The sequence below is a fragment of the Delphinus delphis genome, chromosome 3, assembly GCF_949987515.2.
Source record: "Delphinus delphis chromosome 3, mDelDel1.2, whole genome shotgun sequence".
NCBI classification, from domain to species: Eukaryota; Metazoa; Chordata; class Mammalia; order Artiodactyla; family Delphinidae; genus Delphinus; species Delphinus delphis.
In genome coordinates this window covers 71,502,634-71,518,842 of record NC_082685.1, presented here as the reverse complement: position 1 = coordinate 71,518,842, position 16,209 = coordinate 71,502,634, and the positions used below count along the sequence as shown (strand labels likewise).

Sequence of the window (16,209 nt, the reverse complement as noted above, 5' to 3'; positions counted from 1 at the left end):
AAATGTAGGTTTGCCTTTCTTTAAGAAAAGTCAGTAGTATTTACATTTCAGGTGGCATTTGGGCAAGTGTGTTTCAATAGCAAACTTTCCTGTTAGATTTAAAATATGATTGGGTAGATAAACAACTTTCAGGATTGTCTCTTCTGTTAAAACCAGGCACATCTGTGTTTATATGAACAGTGTCTGTGAGAAATTTTCATTTCATGGTAGTTGTTAAGACTGTTTTATAACAACTAACAAAGGTTCACCACCATTTTATTGTGAGCCATGAAGTCACGACTTCCTTCTGGCCTGGTGTTCTTTATCCGAACAATGGTAAATGTAACAGCATTCTATTTGTAGAAAGGGCAAAATAAGTCTGATATATTTGTCCTTGTTAGGAAAAGCCTTCAGAGCTTGGGAAATGGCATTTAACTATTGTAATAATCTCTTTTTACTCTTCTTTCAGGAAGAAAACAAAAAATTATTTATTTGGCAAGTACTGCAAAGAACAAAAGCTTTAATCCTTACTTTCTCTCATTTGTAAAAGCCCTGCTTCTCAGTTTTGATGTAGAACTTGGGAGTAGATGGGTAAAAATAGAACATTTATTTGACAGATTACGTGATTTCCTTTTTTTTTAAATTGTAGAGTGAGTTTGAGTGCCAAAGAGTTAAAGTATTCTGTAAGTTTGAGATGGCTGTGAACATGGAATATTTAGTGGTGTTTTGAGTTTAGAGCACTTGGCTTTGTGAGGAATCAGGAAGAGATTAAGAAAAAAGAACAGTGAAAGCGTGACCTTTTAGTGCTGATTTTAATTTGTGTATATATAATTTCTTCCTTTCATCTGAACTTTGGTTGTTACTTCTAAAGCCTTCTTATTCATTCACTCACTCTTGTGCATTCAAGGACTTGCTACTCACATGAACTTTTCAAAATAGAGAATTTGGTCAGAGGAACATTTGTGCAGGTTTATGTGTATTTTTCCTTTGCGGAGATGGACACTGTATCAGATTCGAAAAGAAAGCGTTGTCCCTTAACATAATATTATGGAGGAATAGTGTAAAATCACATTGTAGAATTTATCATCTTTATTCCTGTGGTGTGTGTCTATTGATCTTAATTAGGTGATTTCTGTTCAGAAGGCAGATGTAGTGATTCATTTGTACACCTTTCATATACCTCCTGAAGTCGCTGATCAAGATGAAATCTCAATAAAGCTGCATGTGACAGATGTGGATTTCCTTGGTCTGCTTTAATGGAAGCATTCTTTAGTACTGTCAGGTTGAATTGTTATTTTCAATTGTGTCTCATCAAGTATCTTTTTAATATCTTTTTAAAGGCTTTTTTTTTTGTCAAGTGCTTTGAACCTCATTTTATAATCTTCCTTTGGATTACTTTTTTTCCCTTTATGTCTTAATTGAAGTGATTTGAAATTAAGTAAATAAGAGAAATGTATTTCTCTTTAGTAAGTGTCTTGAAATAAAATGGTCTTTTATTTTTAAATATTATTGAGTATTCATGAATAAAAAGACCAGGATTTGAGGAATAAGTTGCCAGTTGCTTTGTAAGTGTTAAGAAAAATCTGTGTTCTATAGAAAAATGATATTTCAAGCCCCTAAATGGTAAGCTTTCAGAGTGGAAGAGAAGTAATCACAGAATTATGGTGTTACAAAAATGCCTTCTTTCTGTGTTATCATTCTGTGGTGTGTTTCATATAATTTCCAGCTAATTGCTACAATCCTGAGGCCTACTCTTTAAGTCTCCCAAACAGCTTTTTAACAGTTTAAAAACATGTATATACATTTTATGATTACATTTTAACAGTTTAAAAATGTATTATACAATTCCTTGCTTTTTGAAACAAAGTATGATAAACCTAATTGATGTTTTCTTGATATTTCAGTATCATAATTTTTGTACGATTACTATTATATAGTGACACCTTCAAGATCATTTGGAGAATGTTAGTATGTATATTTTAAAAAAGTTTAGAGAAAATTTATTTGAATTAGTAGTGTATTTTTAAAAATAACATTATTTTTAGAGCTGTTTTAAATTCATAGCAAAATTAGGCAGAAGGTACAGAGGTTTCTCTTTTACCCCTGTCCCCACACGTGCTCACTATCATATTATCACGCCGGAGTGGTACATTTGTTATCATTGATGAACCTACACTGACACATCATTATTGCCTAGAGTCCATAGTTTACTTTAACGTTCACTCTTGGTGTTGTATATTATCTGGGTTTGGACAAATTTATAATGACATGTATTTACCATTATAGTGTCCTACAGAGTAGTTTCACTTTCTAAGCGTCCTCTATGCTTCACCTAATCCCTCCCTCTCTCCGGCCCCTGACAACCACTAGTCTTTTTCCTGTCTCCGTAGCTCTGCCTTTTCCAGATGCCATATAGTTGGAATCATACAGTATGTAGCCTTTTCAGATTGGCTTCTTTCACTTAGTAATATGCAGTTAAGTTTCCTCCATGATTTTTAATTGCTTGATAGCTCATTTCTTTTAGTGCTGAGTAATATTCCATTGTCTGGAGATAACACAGATTATTTATCCATTCACCTACTGAAGGACCTCTTCATTGCTTCCAAGTTTTGGCAATTATGACTAAAGCTGCTATAAACAACCTTGTGTAGTTTTTGTATAAATATAAGTTTTCAACTCCTTTGTGTAAATACCAAGGAGCTCTGTTGCTGGATCATGTGGTATGAGTGTGTTTAGTTTTGTAAGAAGCCCCCAAATTGTCTTCCAAAATGCTGTACCATTTTGCATTCCCACTACCGATGAGTGAGAATTCTTGTTGCTCAACATTCTCACCAACATTTGGTATTGTTAGTGTTCTGGATTTATACCATTCTAATAGGTGTGTAGTGTTACCTCGTTTTAATTTGAATTTCTTGATGACATATGATATGGAGCATCTTTTCATATGCTTATTTGTCATCTTCGTATCTTCTTTGGTGAGGTGCCTATTAAGGTCTTTGGCCCATTTTAATCAATTTGTTTGTTTTCTTATTGTTGAATTTTAAGAGTTCTTTGTCTATTTTGGGTAACAATTTCTTATGAGATGTGTTTTGCAAATATATTCTTCCAGCCTGTGGCTTATCTTTTTATTCTCTCAATGGTGTCTTTTCAGAGTGGAAGTTTTAATGAAGTCCAACTCATCAATTATTTCTTTCATGTATTGTGCTTATGGTATTATATCTAAAACATCATTGCCAAACCCAGGGTCATCTAGATTTTCTCCTATGTTATCTTCTAGGAACTTTGTAATTTTGTGTTTTACGTTCAGGTGTCTTATCCATTTTGGTTATTTTTGAACGGTGAATGGTGTAAGTTCTGTGTCTAGATTCATTTTTTTACATGTGGATGTTCAGTTGTTTTAGCACCATTTGTTAAAAAGACTTATCTTTGCTCCCTTGTATTGCCTTTGCTTCTTTGTCAGAGATCAGCTGACTATATATATTTATGTGGGTCTATTTCTGGGCTCTCTATTCTGTCCATTGATCTATTTGTCTGTTCCTTAGCCAATACCATACTATGTTGAGTGCTGTAGCTTTACAGTAAGTCTTGTAGTGTATTTTTTAACAGATTTTTTTCCATTCAACTGTATTTTTGCTTACTTTTTGTTATTGCTGCTGGCAGCACTTTCTCATCTTTTGATTTGCTTCTTCTGACCTGATAGCCAAACTTACCGGAATTATATCTAAATTAAGAGAACTAGATTTCAAGAGGACTTCTTGAGGAATCAGATGAATGCATGTTCTGAGTTCCATTGCTCAGAAATGTATTTTTTCTTTCTGAGTTCTTGATATTGCTAGATTAGGTATCTGGATTATTGGGTTGTTGCTGCGAATTGTCTTGCATGATAGTGCTTTTTTTCTTTTGGGTTTGTGTTCTCACTTCTAAAAAACTCAAATTATGTCATTATGAAAAATGTAAATGAGCTCAGTGAATCTTGTGGGAAAGTTGTTTTTTCTTTCTTTTGTGAGGTGCCAAGGAAATGTACCTTTTAACGTTTTAGAAGGAAATATAAAGTGAAACTTCTATTTGCTTATAGTAATTTTTGTTTTTATTGTTTTGGTTACATATAAATAATGATTTAAACCTTCTTCAGTGAGAATTTTTGTTGTTCAACTCTCTTGTCATGCCTGTTTTTATTTAGTTAACTGACATGTCTTTTGGCCTCATTTTTTTTTTTTGCAGGGAAATGCAGTAGTAAATTTATTTTTGCTAGTATGCACATGTATATTAGAAAGTTTCCTACTTTTAAGTGAGGCTTTTGATTTTTTGGGGGGCAGAGAGGTAAATTTCAGCTCATTTAAAACAATATTTTTCTGTTGTTGAAAATTGATTAGAAATTCAGTTGAAATGGGAACAGTGCTAGGTAAATGAGGAATAAAATCAGTTTTAAAAAGAGAAAAATAATGTTGAGATGCAAGAGTAGAATTTTTAAATAGAAAAGGATTGCAGAGGTTTGTAATAAACATTTGATTGATTGGTTCTTCCTTGTTTTATGAAATGAAAAGAAGTCCAGATATGTGGTCTGAAATCCTGCATAATTTTGAGCTAGTCACAACCATTCTGAGCCTTAGTTTCTTTATTGGGTTATTATTGACACTTTGAATATAGCTACAGTGAGTTTTTTTTTTTTTTTTTTTTGATCCTCAGCCCCAGTCAAGCCTTCAGATGACTGGAGCTCCATCTTTTTTAAAAAAATGTTGTTATTATTATTATTTTTTTTACAATGGTGTGTTAGTTTCTGCTTTATAACAAAATGAATCAGCTATACATATACATATATCCTCATATGCCCTCCCTCTTGCATCTCACTCCCACCGTCCCTATCCCACCCCTCAAGGTGGTCACAGAGCACCGAGCTGATCTCCCTGTGCTATGCGGCTGCTTCCCACTAGCTATCAGTTTTACATTTGATAGTGTACACGTGTCCATGCCACTCTCTCACTTTGTCCCAGCTTGCCCTTCCCCCTCCCTGTGTCCTCAAGTCCATTCTCTAGTAGGTCTGTGTCTTTATTCCCATCCTGCCCCCGGGTTCTTCATGACCATTTTTTTTTCTTTTTTTTTTTTTGATTCCATATATATGTGTAAGCATATGGAATTTGTTTTTCTCTTTCAACTTACTTCACTCTGTATGACAGAGTCTAGGTCCATCCACCTCACTACAAATAACTCAATTTCATTTCTTTTTATGGCTGAGTAATATTCCATTGTATACATGTGCCACATCTTCTTTATCCATTCATCTGTCAATGGACACTTAGGTTGCTTCCATGTCCTGGCTATTATAAATAGAGCTGTAATGAACATTGTGGTACATGACTGTTTTTGAATTATGGTTTTCTCAGGGTGTATGCCCAGTAGTGGGATTGCTGGGTCATATGGTAGTTCTATTTTTAGTTTTTTAAGGAACCTCCATACTGTTCTCTGTAGTGGCTGTATCAATTTACATTCCCACCAAGAGTACAAGAGGGTTCCCTTTTCTCCACACCCTCTCCAGCATTTATTGTTTCTAGATTTTTTGATGATGGCCATTCTGACTGGTGTGAGGTGATATCTCACTGTAGTTTTGATTTGTATTTCTCTAATGATTAATGATGTTGAGCATCCTTTCATGTGTTTGTTGGCAATCTGTATATTTTCTTTGGAGAAATGTCTATTTATGTCTTCTGCCCATTTTTGGATTGGGTTGTTTGTTTTTTTGATATTGAGCTGCATGAGCTGCTTGTAAATTTTGGAGATGAATCCTTTGTCAGTTGCTTCATTTGCAAATATTTTCTCCCATTCTGAGGGTTGTCTTTTCATCTTCTTTATGGTTTCCTTTGCTGTGAAAAGCTTTTAAGTTTCATTAGGTCCCATTTGTTTATTTTTATTTCTATTTCTCTAGGAGGTGGGTCAGAAAGGATCTTGCTGTGATAAGTGTTCTGCCTATATTTTCCTCTAAGAGTTTGATAGTGTCTGGCGTTACATTTAGGTCTTTAATCCATTTTGAGTTTATTTTTGTGTACGGTGTTAGGGAGTGTTCTAATTTCATTCTTTTACATGTAGATGTCCAGTTTTCCCAGCACCACTTATTGAAGAGGCTGTGTTTTGTCCATTGTATATTCTTGCCTCCTTTATCAAAAATAAGGTGACCATATGTGCATGGGTTTATCTCTGGGCTTTCTGTCCTGTTCCATTGATCTATATTTCTGTTTTTGTGCCCGTACCATACTGTCTTGATTACTGTAGCTTTGTAGTATAGTCTGAAGTCAGGGAATAGATACAGTTTTAAAAGATCATCTGTACGAAGCACTGACACATACTAGGATATTAATATGTTGGTTGTATGTTTTATGTGATACATATATTCCTGAGGAGCAAAATTTTAATTGACTCTTTACATAACTTTAAAATTTACTGGAGAACCTATTTAAAATAATCTTTAATGGTACCTGTTGTAAAGAAAATTGTCACTTTTTAATGTTTCAGTTGCTTAAAGCAAGGGTTCCTATAATAAGGATTTTTGCCTTTGAGAAAAACCCATTTTCAAACAGGCCTTTGTAGTTAAGTGCTTTAAAAATGTGAACAGGGTTTAATAAGGGCCATATTACCTTTGGGAGAATGTTTTTCATCTAACACAATTGTTAAAAACCAGAAGGATGTATTCTTTAGTTACAGTGTTTCAAAGAGAAAGCCTTCCTCATGACTTCTATTTCTTGGCAAATTTTACTTCCAAATTTGTCAGTTGATGATAGAACACAAAGAAAGGAATTATGAGGGTAAGGAGCATTAGCAGACTGAGTTTCAGTAGTACATTTATTTTACTAGCTCATAGTTGTGGCTTGAATTTTTACATACTGTGTAGGTTATGAGACTACTACTGTTCTCTGAGACAAGCATGTAGGCAAGATCACCTTATGATCATGGCTTATTGTCACTGTGGTAACTAAAGTCCCCCCTTGGATTGAATTCAAAGAATTGCCTTTATGGTGAATTCTTTTCCTTAATAAAGAATCCTACTGTAGGGCTCAGTACACTTGTCCCTTGGTATCCATGAATTGGTTCCAGGACCCCCTGAGGATACCAAAATCCGGGGGTGCTCAAACCCTTAATATAAAATCGCATAGTATTTGCATATAACCTACACACATTCTCCCATATACTTTAAATCATCTCTCGCTTATTTATAATAACTAATACAATGTAAACGCTTTGTAAATAGCTGCCAGCCCATGGCAAGTTCAAGTTTTGCTTTTTGGAACTTTCTGGAATTATTTTTTCATGGATATTTTCAGTCTGTGGTTGGTTGAATCCACAGATGCAGAACCCATAGATATGGTGGGCTCACTATATTTATATATCACTTAGCATTTAGCTTTAAAAGCATATGCTATAATATACAGGTCTTGCTTGTATATTGATTAATCTGTCCCCACATGTTTCATGTTTTTTGATGCTGTTGTAAATTTTATTGCTGTTCAAATTCATTTTCCAATTGTTTATTGCTAGTATAGAAATACAATTAAATTTTTTTTTTTGCGGTACGCGGGCCTCTCACTGTTGTGGCCTCTCCCATTGCGAAGCACAGGCTCCGGACACACAGGCCCAGAGGCCATGGCTCACGGGCCCAGACACTCTCGCGGCATGTGGGATCTTCCCGGACCGGGGCACGAACCCGCGTCCCCTGCATTGGCAGGCAGATTCTTAACCACTGTGCCACCAGGGAAGCCCCTACAGTTAATTTTTATATGTTGACCTTGTATCCTATATTCTTGCTAAAACTCATTTACTAGTTCTAATAGATTTTTTTTTTTAGGATTTTTTTACATAAAAAATCATGTTGTCTGCAAAGAAGGATAGGTTCATTTCTTCATTTACAATCTGAATATCTTTTAATTTTTTTTTCTTGCTTTTTTTGTACTGACAAGAACTTCCAGTACAACATTGAATAGAACATGTGAGAGTGAACACCCTTGCTTTGTTCCTGATCTTAGGGGTGCCTTTCCTCATGTAAGAATTGTATCGGTTGTAGGTTTTTCATAGAAGGCCTTTGTCAGAATGAAGAAGTTTCCTTCTTTTCCTCATTTGATGAGAGTTTTTATCATAAATGCATGTTAGATTTTCTCAAGTACTTCTTCCATACTTTTTGAGATGACCTTATGATTTATATCTTTTCTTCTTTAATTATGGAGAATTACATCGATTGCTTTTTGAAAGTTAAACCAACCTTAAAGTCATAGGGTGAACCCCACTTAGTCTGGTGTACTATCTTTTTAAGGATTTTGCATCTGTGTTGATGAGAGATATTTCCTGTAGTTTTCTTTGCTTATAATGCCTTTGTCTGGCTTTGGTAACGGTGTAATGAATTAACTTGGGAAGGGTTTCCTTCTCTTCTATTTCCTGAAAGAGTTTGTATAGAAATAGTATTGTTCCTTAAATGTTTAATAGAATTCACCAGTGATGGCATCTGGGCTTAGGGTTATATTTTGGGAAGGTCAGAAATTAGAAATTAAATTTTGTTTAATTGGTATAGAGCTATTCACATTTTCTTCTTGAGGCAGTTTTGGTAATTTGTAGCTTTCAAGATATTTGTCTATTTCATCTAAGTTGTTGAATGTATTGGCATAATGTTAGTTTGTAATATTCCTTTATCATCCTTTTAATGTCTGTAGGATCTGTCCTGATGTCCCCTTGTTGCCCCGATATTAGTAATTTGTGTTTTCTTTCCTGTATCCTAATGAGGGGATTAATTTTATTGAACTTTTCAAATAACCAGCATTTGATTTCAAAATTTTTTCTACTGGTTATCCATTTTCTCATTGTTGGTTTTCTGATTTGTCATTATTTTCTCCTTCTACTTACTTTGGATGGTCTTAGCATCAACATAGATAAGTGAATCATAATACAGTCTTGAAATAGACCCATACATAGAAGCTCAATTGATTTTTGAGGATGGTGCAGAAGTTATTCAAGGGGAAAAGATAGCCTTGTCAAGAAACTGTGTGAGAAAACTAGGCATCAATATGGAAAAAAAGGAATTTAAACCCTTACCCCACAACAAAAGCAAAAAAACAAAAAATACTTCAAATGATTCATAGATGTAAGTGTTAGAACCAAAGCTATAGGATTTCTTGAAGGAAAAATAGGAGAAAATATTTGTGACCTTCTGTTCTTTGAAAGATACTGTTAAGAAAATGAAAAAAGCAAGCTACAGTGTGAGAGAAAGTATTTGCAAAACTTATATCTGAAAATGACTTATATCCAAAATATACAAACAGCTCTTACAGATTTATTATAAGACAAATAGTATAATTTTAAAAAAATGAGTAAAATGTTTGGAAATGTGACAAAAAGATATATGAATGACCAGTAACACACGTGAAACAACATTCAAAAAAGGTCACCAGTGAAATTCAAATTAAATGACAGTGAGCCAACACTTCATGGCCATTAGCATGGCTAATTTGAAAGAGTGACCATACTAAGTGTTTGACAGGCTCTAGAGCAACTGGAAGTCTCATGTATTGCTGGTGGAAATATAAAATGGCACAACCCCTTTGGAAAACAATATAGAAGTTTCTTTTCTTTCTTTTTTTAAAAAAATAAATTTATTTATTTATTTTTGGCTGCATTGGGTCTTTGTTGCTGTGCATGGGTTTTCTCTAGTTGTGGTGAGCGGTGCGTGGGCTTCTTATTGCTTGGCTTCTCTTGTCGCGGAGCACGGGCTCTAGGTGCATGGGCTTCAGTAGTTGTGGCATGTGGGCTCAGTAGTTGTGGCTCGTGGGCTCTAGAGTGCAGGCTCAGTAGTTGTGGTGCAGGGGCTTAGCTGCTGCTCCGCAGCATGTGGGATCTTTCCGGACCAGGGCTCAAACCTGTGTCCCCTGCATTGGCAGGCAGATTCCTAACCACTGTCCCACTAGGGAAGTCCCTAGAAGTTTCTTATAAAGTTAAACCTACACTTTCCATATGATGCAGTAATCCCACACCTGGATATTTACCCAGAGAAATGAAAACATATGTCCACACAAAGACTTGTACAAGAACGTTCCTAACAGCCTTATTCACATTAACTCAAAACTGGAAGTTACTCAAAGGTCCATCAATAAGCGAACGGATAAATAATTGTGGCAGTTAAAAGTAATGAGGTACTAATGCATACAACAACAGGAATGAAGCAAAAGAATCCAGACACTAGGGTCCATACTGTATGATCCTATTCATGTGAAACTCTGTAAAAAATCAAATTTACTATAGAGTGACAGAAAACAGGTGAGTGGTTGAGACCAGGGGAGGGGGAGAATAACAGGCAAGGGGTAAAAGGGAATCTTTTGGAGTGTTGGAAATAATTCTTGATTGTGGCAGTACTTAGTTCTGCGTATTGTCAAAATTTATCAAACTGTACCCTTTAATAAGTGTATTTTACTATATGTAAAATTATACTAAAGTAAAAGAAGTTTCTTGTTTAGTGATTATCAAATCTGGTTGTACTTCAGAATCATCTGCTAAGCTTTTTAAAGTGTACATTCTTCTACCCTATGTCATACCCAAAGAATCAATGTTCAGCATTAGGCCTGCTCATTTGAGGTTCTTAAGAGTTTCAGAGGTGATTCTGATTCTCAGTGGGACTTCAAAAATAATTTTTTTTCTTCCATGACTTTTCATTCTTAAGACTCCTAGGATCTAATAAAGTAAAATTTTAGCTATAAAAGGCATTACTGATTTTTTTCATGAATTCACATCCTGCTTTCATTAATGGCTTTTAGAAGAACTTTATATTACTTATTTTGGAAGTTTGCTATTTTTAATAGCATATGCTTACATTGTTAAAATATGAAAAATAAGAAAAATTCCCATTATACCACATTTTTGAGTATATGAAATGAGCTATTGAAATGTCCTGTTTAGTCCTCCAGTCTCATACCCCTAATTACTAATGATTTGATGCATATTTTCTAGATATTTCCCTATGCTTATAGAAAAGAGATATATTCTAATCTAGTTTTATATGTTTTTCAGTAGTCATTTATATATTTAAGTAGTATGCGTTGAGTGCCTGCTCTGTGGCAGCCGTTACACTAGGCCCTGAGGCTATTGAGCCAAAGCGATATCTGCTCTCCTGTGATGTTGTCAGATGGGAGGATAGATGTTGATTAAATAAAAACACAAACATATATATTAAAACTGTAGCAGGTGTTACAGAAGACAATTATAGAATATTGTAAGATTACTTAGTAAAAATTAAAACCTTTTTTGACCCTTTTACCCTAGTTTGGTTCCATCCTTTGAAAACTTTGCTTTTTCTAAAGTATTTAGTACTGCTTGGGTAGTATGAGTATTCATTTGCATGAAACAACTTGCACATGAACATCCCCATATTAAAGTATTATTTTCTCCTCTCGGTGTTAGTCAGCATTCTTGTATTATTTTAAAATACAAAGAAGACTTAAATATTTAACTTAAGTGACAAAAAATTGAAAAAAGATTCACTCAGCAAATATTTGTAAGTACCTCCCTGAGTCTTGGTCTGTGATTATCATTCAGTTATATGCTATACAACATTCTGTTACTAGAACAACAGTAGCAACTTAAAGTGGCAATTTGTTCTGGCAGCATATTTTTGGTGCCATCAGAGGAGTTATTACTGTTGGAGTGTGTCAAACACAGTGCTTTTAAAAATATGTTACACAATATACTAATTGTATTTGATATTAATAGAGAGTATGTGGGGTGGAATTTTTGTGCTCATACAAGTTTAGGAAATGGAGAGCTAAAGTTAAACATTTTTAGCTCTAGGTATTTTCAAAACTTTTAATATGTTACATTCTGAATCTTTTAAGATGGAGCTGTAGTACACAGTGACTCTCTTTCTGATCATGGAACCCTTTCCTCCTTGCCTTATAGTTCTATGAATAGATATTTAAGGAAAGAAATAAATCTCCAGTAATATCTAGAAAAATCATAGTGGCATGTTTTAAAGATGCATGATAATTTTAATGTAAAACATTATTGTTTAAACATGATTTTTCTCTCTCCTAAGCACCAGATCTGTATTTTATATTTATATGCTGAGCTTTGGGGAATTAATTTACATATAAGGAAAGAATCATTTCTCCATTCTTGCATCCAAACTGGGAAAGGAAAATGAAATTTATGTTTCTCTTATATTTCAGAACAAAGTAGAAGAGATGACTTAGAAGCTTTAGGTCATATGTTCATGTATTTTCTGAGAGGCAGTCTTCCTTGGCAAGGTTTAAAGGTAATTGTTTTTGTGTTTCCTTATTGAATTTCATAAATTGTTAATATATTAAGGTACTGTCTTCCACGTATTTAATTTTAAAATTATGTCTCAAGATTCTTTTTCTTTCTGTTTTAGGCGGACACATTAAAAGAGAGGTATCAGAAAATTGGAGATACAAAACGAGCCACACCAATAGAAGTGTTATGTGAAAATTTTCCAGGTAATGAATAATGCTGCTTGATACATATGCTTATTATACACAGAAAACTAGAACTGTTCATTTTCATTGCTTAAGTTGATAAGTACTTTTTTCATGCTTAAAAAATATGATTCAAAAGATGTCAGCAGGACTTCCCTGGTGGCACAGTGGTTGGGAGTCCACCTGCCAATGCAGGGGACATGGGTTTGATCCCTGGTCCAGGAAGATCCCACATGCCGTGGAGCAGCTAGGCCCATGCACCACAACTACTGAGCCTGAGCTCTGGAGCCTGTGAGCCACAACTGCTGAGCCTATGTGCCACAACTGCTGAAGCCCATGCGCCTAGAGCCCATGCTCCACAGCGAGAGAGGCCGCTGCAATGAGAAGCCCGTGCACCACAACGAGTGGCCCCTGCTCGCCACAGCTAGAGAGGGCCTGCGTGAAGCAACAAAGACCCAACACAGCCAAAAATAAATAAATCAATTAATTAATTAAAAAAAGGAAAAAAAAGATGTCAGCATTTGATACACAGACCACAGGGCAATGTGTATATTCACTTTTGTAAAACAGTATTAATGGAAGAAAATTCATCTTTTAATACTGTTGACCAGTACCAGCTAAACTAATATTTTCTTCAGTAGCATACTTTTAATAAGTTGAAATATTTGCTTAGAAATACTAACTAAAGTTTTGGTATCCAATATTAGTCATTTAAGTCTCAATGTCAAGCTCAAAGGAGGTATGTGATGTATGATTTAGTCTAGTTTTCCAAGTACAGTAAAACCTTACTAACCTTACTACTTTTAGGCTAATTTTGTATTGGGGAGCTTTATGAAGATAGATTTGCTCTCATGTAGATTTTTGGCAACTCACGTGAAATCAACAAAAATTTACTTAAGATTCCTAAATCAATTAAGGGATAAGAATAATGTGTCCCTAATGTTTTAAAATACCTGTTGTGATTTATGCAATAACATTAAATGAGAACCAAACTTGAAGATAGAAGATGGAACTTACATCTCACTTCAGTATTTACAGGTTCTCCTGTACAGTGCTGGCATTATTATTGTAATAGTATAAGCAGCATAATCTCAGGTAGCCCTTTTTCAAGTTTGCTTTTATTATTCATTGACAGTAAACTTTAATTATGTATTTTGCTTTCTTGCTATAACATATAGAACTGGAAGATTAAAAGAAAAAATAGATTGATAGTACTAACAGTTTAGGTGTAGGCAGATTGGCTATACCTTATTAAGAAGCTTATACAAATTTCTGCAGAAAAAATGGGGGTGTCAAAGTAAATTAGCCAGGTGATTAGCTAGAAAGTGGAATAGTGGGAGAGTCACCATGTGACTGGGTCACTGGATGCTACTTTCATGCCTGTTAGGCTATGGATGATCCTTTTCTTATCAGCTGCCATGAACAAATTGTATCAAAAAAGCAGCTAGGTGTAACCTACCATCTCTTATAATAGTGCTTTTATGTGCTCTGATGGTTAAACACTGTTTTACTAATTGCTGACCATTTTGCTTATTGATTTTTATGGCTTTTTTTTTCTTTTACTTCTGGAAAATATGACCTTTAAAAAAATACATATCTCTAATATATTTGGGAATTATAATAGCATGCAAAGGTTTATGTATTATGAAATAATTGTTACATTTATGACCAGAAATTAAGAGAAGAATTAAACTGTTTTAGCTTTATGTTGCTAGGTCAGTTGATTAGAATACCATTTAACCAAGGTTAAGAATTTGAATCTTCTATTGGTCATTTAGCGTCACTGATTCTAAAGGAAATCCAGCAAGGTAGTGCAAATGCTTTCATGTATAAATCAATTCCTATCAGTATTTAAAATAATTTAAAAAAATATGAGCTTAGTATGGTGTTTTGTGATTAAATAATTATGCATTAAGTTTCTATTTCAACCTTGGATACTGTCCAAAGTTTCTATTAAAAATAATGTAAAATAAAAATTTTAGCCTTTCCTAATGAATTGAAACAAAAATAATGTTTGTTAAATCTCTGATTTATCTTTTGTCCCTATTTCCTTTCTTACCTTCTTTCCCCCTTTTAATTTCATTGTTATTAAGTTCATAATATTTTAAATTTTAGTAGAATTTTGTTACTTTTTCATGTTTTTATAATACCCTGTGCTTTTAGATATTTATAATTTTATTATTAATGAGTATTAGAAAGTTTAACGAGAGACAATTTTTATTTCCGTTCTAGAAGAAATGGCAACATATCTTCGTTATGTAAGAAGGCTAGATTTTTTTGAAAAACCAGACTATGACTACCTAAGAAAACTTTTTACTGACTTGTTTGATCGAAAAGGGTATATGTTTGATTATGAATATGACTGGATTGGTAAGCAGTTGGTGAGTACTCTAGGCTATATAATAAAAATAAAAGTTTATTTGTAGTACTTAACCTTCTTTTTCATAGTACAGATCCTTTATTTAAAAAGAGTTGAGAACAAATAATTTTTTATTTTGAAGTATAATTGATTTACAATATTATATTAGTTTTAGGTGTACAACAGTGATTCAATATTTTTATAGATTATACTCCATTTAAAGTTATTACAAAATAATAGCTATATTTTTCTGCACTGTACAGTATATCCTTATTGTTGATTTATTTCATACATAGTAGTTTGTCTCTTAATCCCATACTCCTGTCTTGCCCCTCCCCGCTTCTTTCTCCTCACCGGTAACCACTAGTTTGTTCTCTATATGTGTAAGTCTGTTCCTATTTTGTTATATACATTTGGTTGTTTTATTTTTTAGATTCTACATATCAGTGATAACAGAGTATTTGTCTTTCTCTGTCTGAGTTATTTCACTAAGCATAGTACTCTAGGTCCATCCACATTGTTGCAGATAGCAGAATTTCATTCTTTTTTTTTATGGCTGAGTAATATTCATATATATGTGTGTGTGTGTGTGTGTGTGTGTGTATATCCATATCTATATGTGTATCATCTCCATATCTTCTTTATTCATTCGTCCGTTGGGCACTTAGTTTGCTTCCATATCTTCAATATTTTGGCTATTGTGAATAATGCTGTTATGAACATTGGGGTGCATTAGTGTTTTCGTTTTCTTTGGATATATACCCAGCAGTGGAATTGCTGGATCATATGGTAGTTCTGCTTTTAGTTTTCTGAGGAATCTCCATACTGTTTACCATAGTGGCTGCACCAGTAATGCACAAGGGTTCCATTTTTTCCATATCCTCACCAACACTTACTATGTCTTGTCTTTTTTATAATGGCCATTCTGGCAAGTGAGGTGATATCTCATTATGGTTTTGATTTGCATTTCTCTGATGATTCGCAGTGTTGAGCATTTTTTAATGTACCTGTTAGCCATCTGTATGTTTTCTTTGGAAAAATATTTATCCAGGTTGTCTGCCCATTTTTTAAAGGGTCTTTGTTTTTTTTGGTATTGTATGAGCTGTTTATAAATTTTGGATATTAACCTCTTGTAGGTTATATCATTTGCAAATATTATTTCCCATTCAGTAGGTTGTCTTTTCATTTTGTTGATGGTTTTCTTTGCTGTGCAAAAGCTTTTAAGTTTAATTAGGTCCCATTTGTTTATTTTTGCTTTTGTTTCTCTGCCTTAAGAGACAGATCTAAAAAATATTGCTACAATTTATGTCAAAGAGTGTTCCGCTTATGTTCTCTTCTAGGAATTTTATGGTTTCATAGATAAAGGTCTTTAATCCATTTTGAGTTTATTTTTGTATATGGTGTTAGGAAATGTTCTAA

General features: G+C 33.9%; 1 protein-coding gene across 12 annotated transcripts in view; it reads left to right on the top strand.

Annotated features, from left to right (window-relative positions):
* The window catches only part of CSNK1G3 (casein kinase 1 gamma 3), a 138,332-nt gene that overhangs the window by 83,250 nt on the left and 38,873 nt on the right, over positions 1-16,209 (top strand). For 10 of the 12 annotated variants that reach the window (XR_009518967.1, XR_009518968.1, XR_009518966.1 and 7 more), the window contains 3 exons: positions 12,165-12,250; positions 12,368-12,452; positions 14,664-14,812. Coding sequence is in view for 8 of the 12 variants with exons in the window: in XM_060008943.1 (XP_059864926.1) it covers positions 12,165-12,250; positions 12,368-12,452; positions 14,664-14,812 (320 nt within the window). In the remaining 4 variants the exon portion in view is untranslated. The remainder of the gene's footprint in view (positions 1-12,164; positions 12,251-12,367; positions 12,453-14,663; positions 14,813-16,209) is intronic. The other 2 variants (XM_060008942.1, XM_060008946.1) reach the window with 1 other exon arrangement.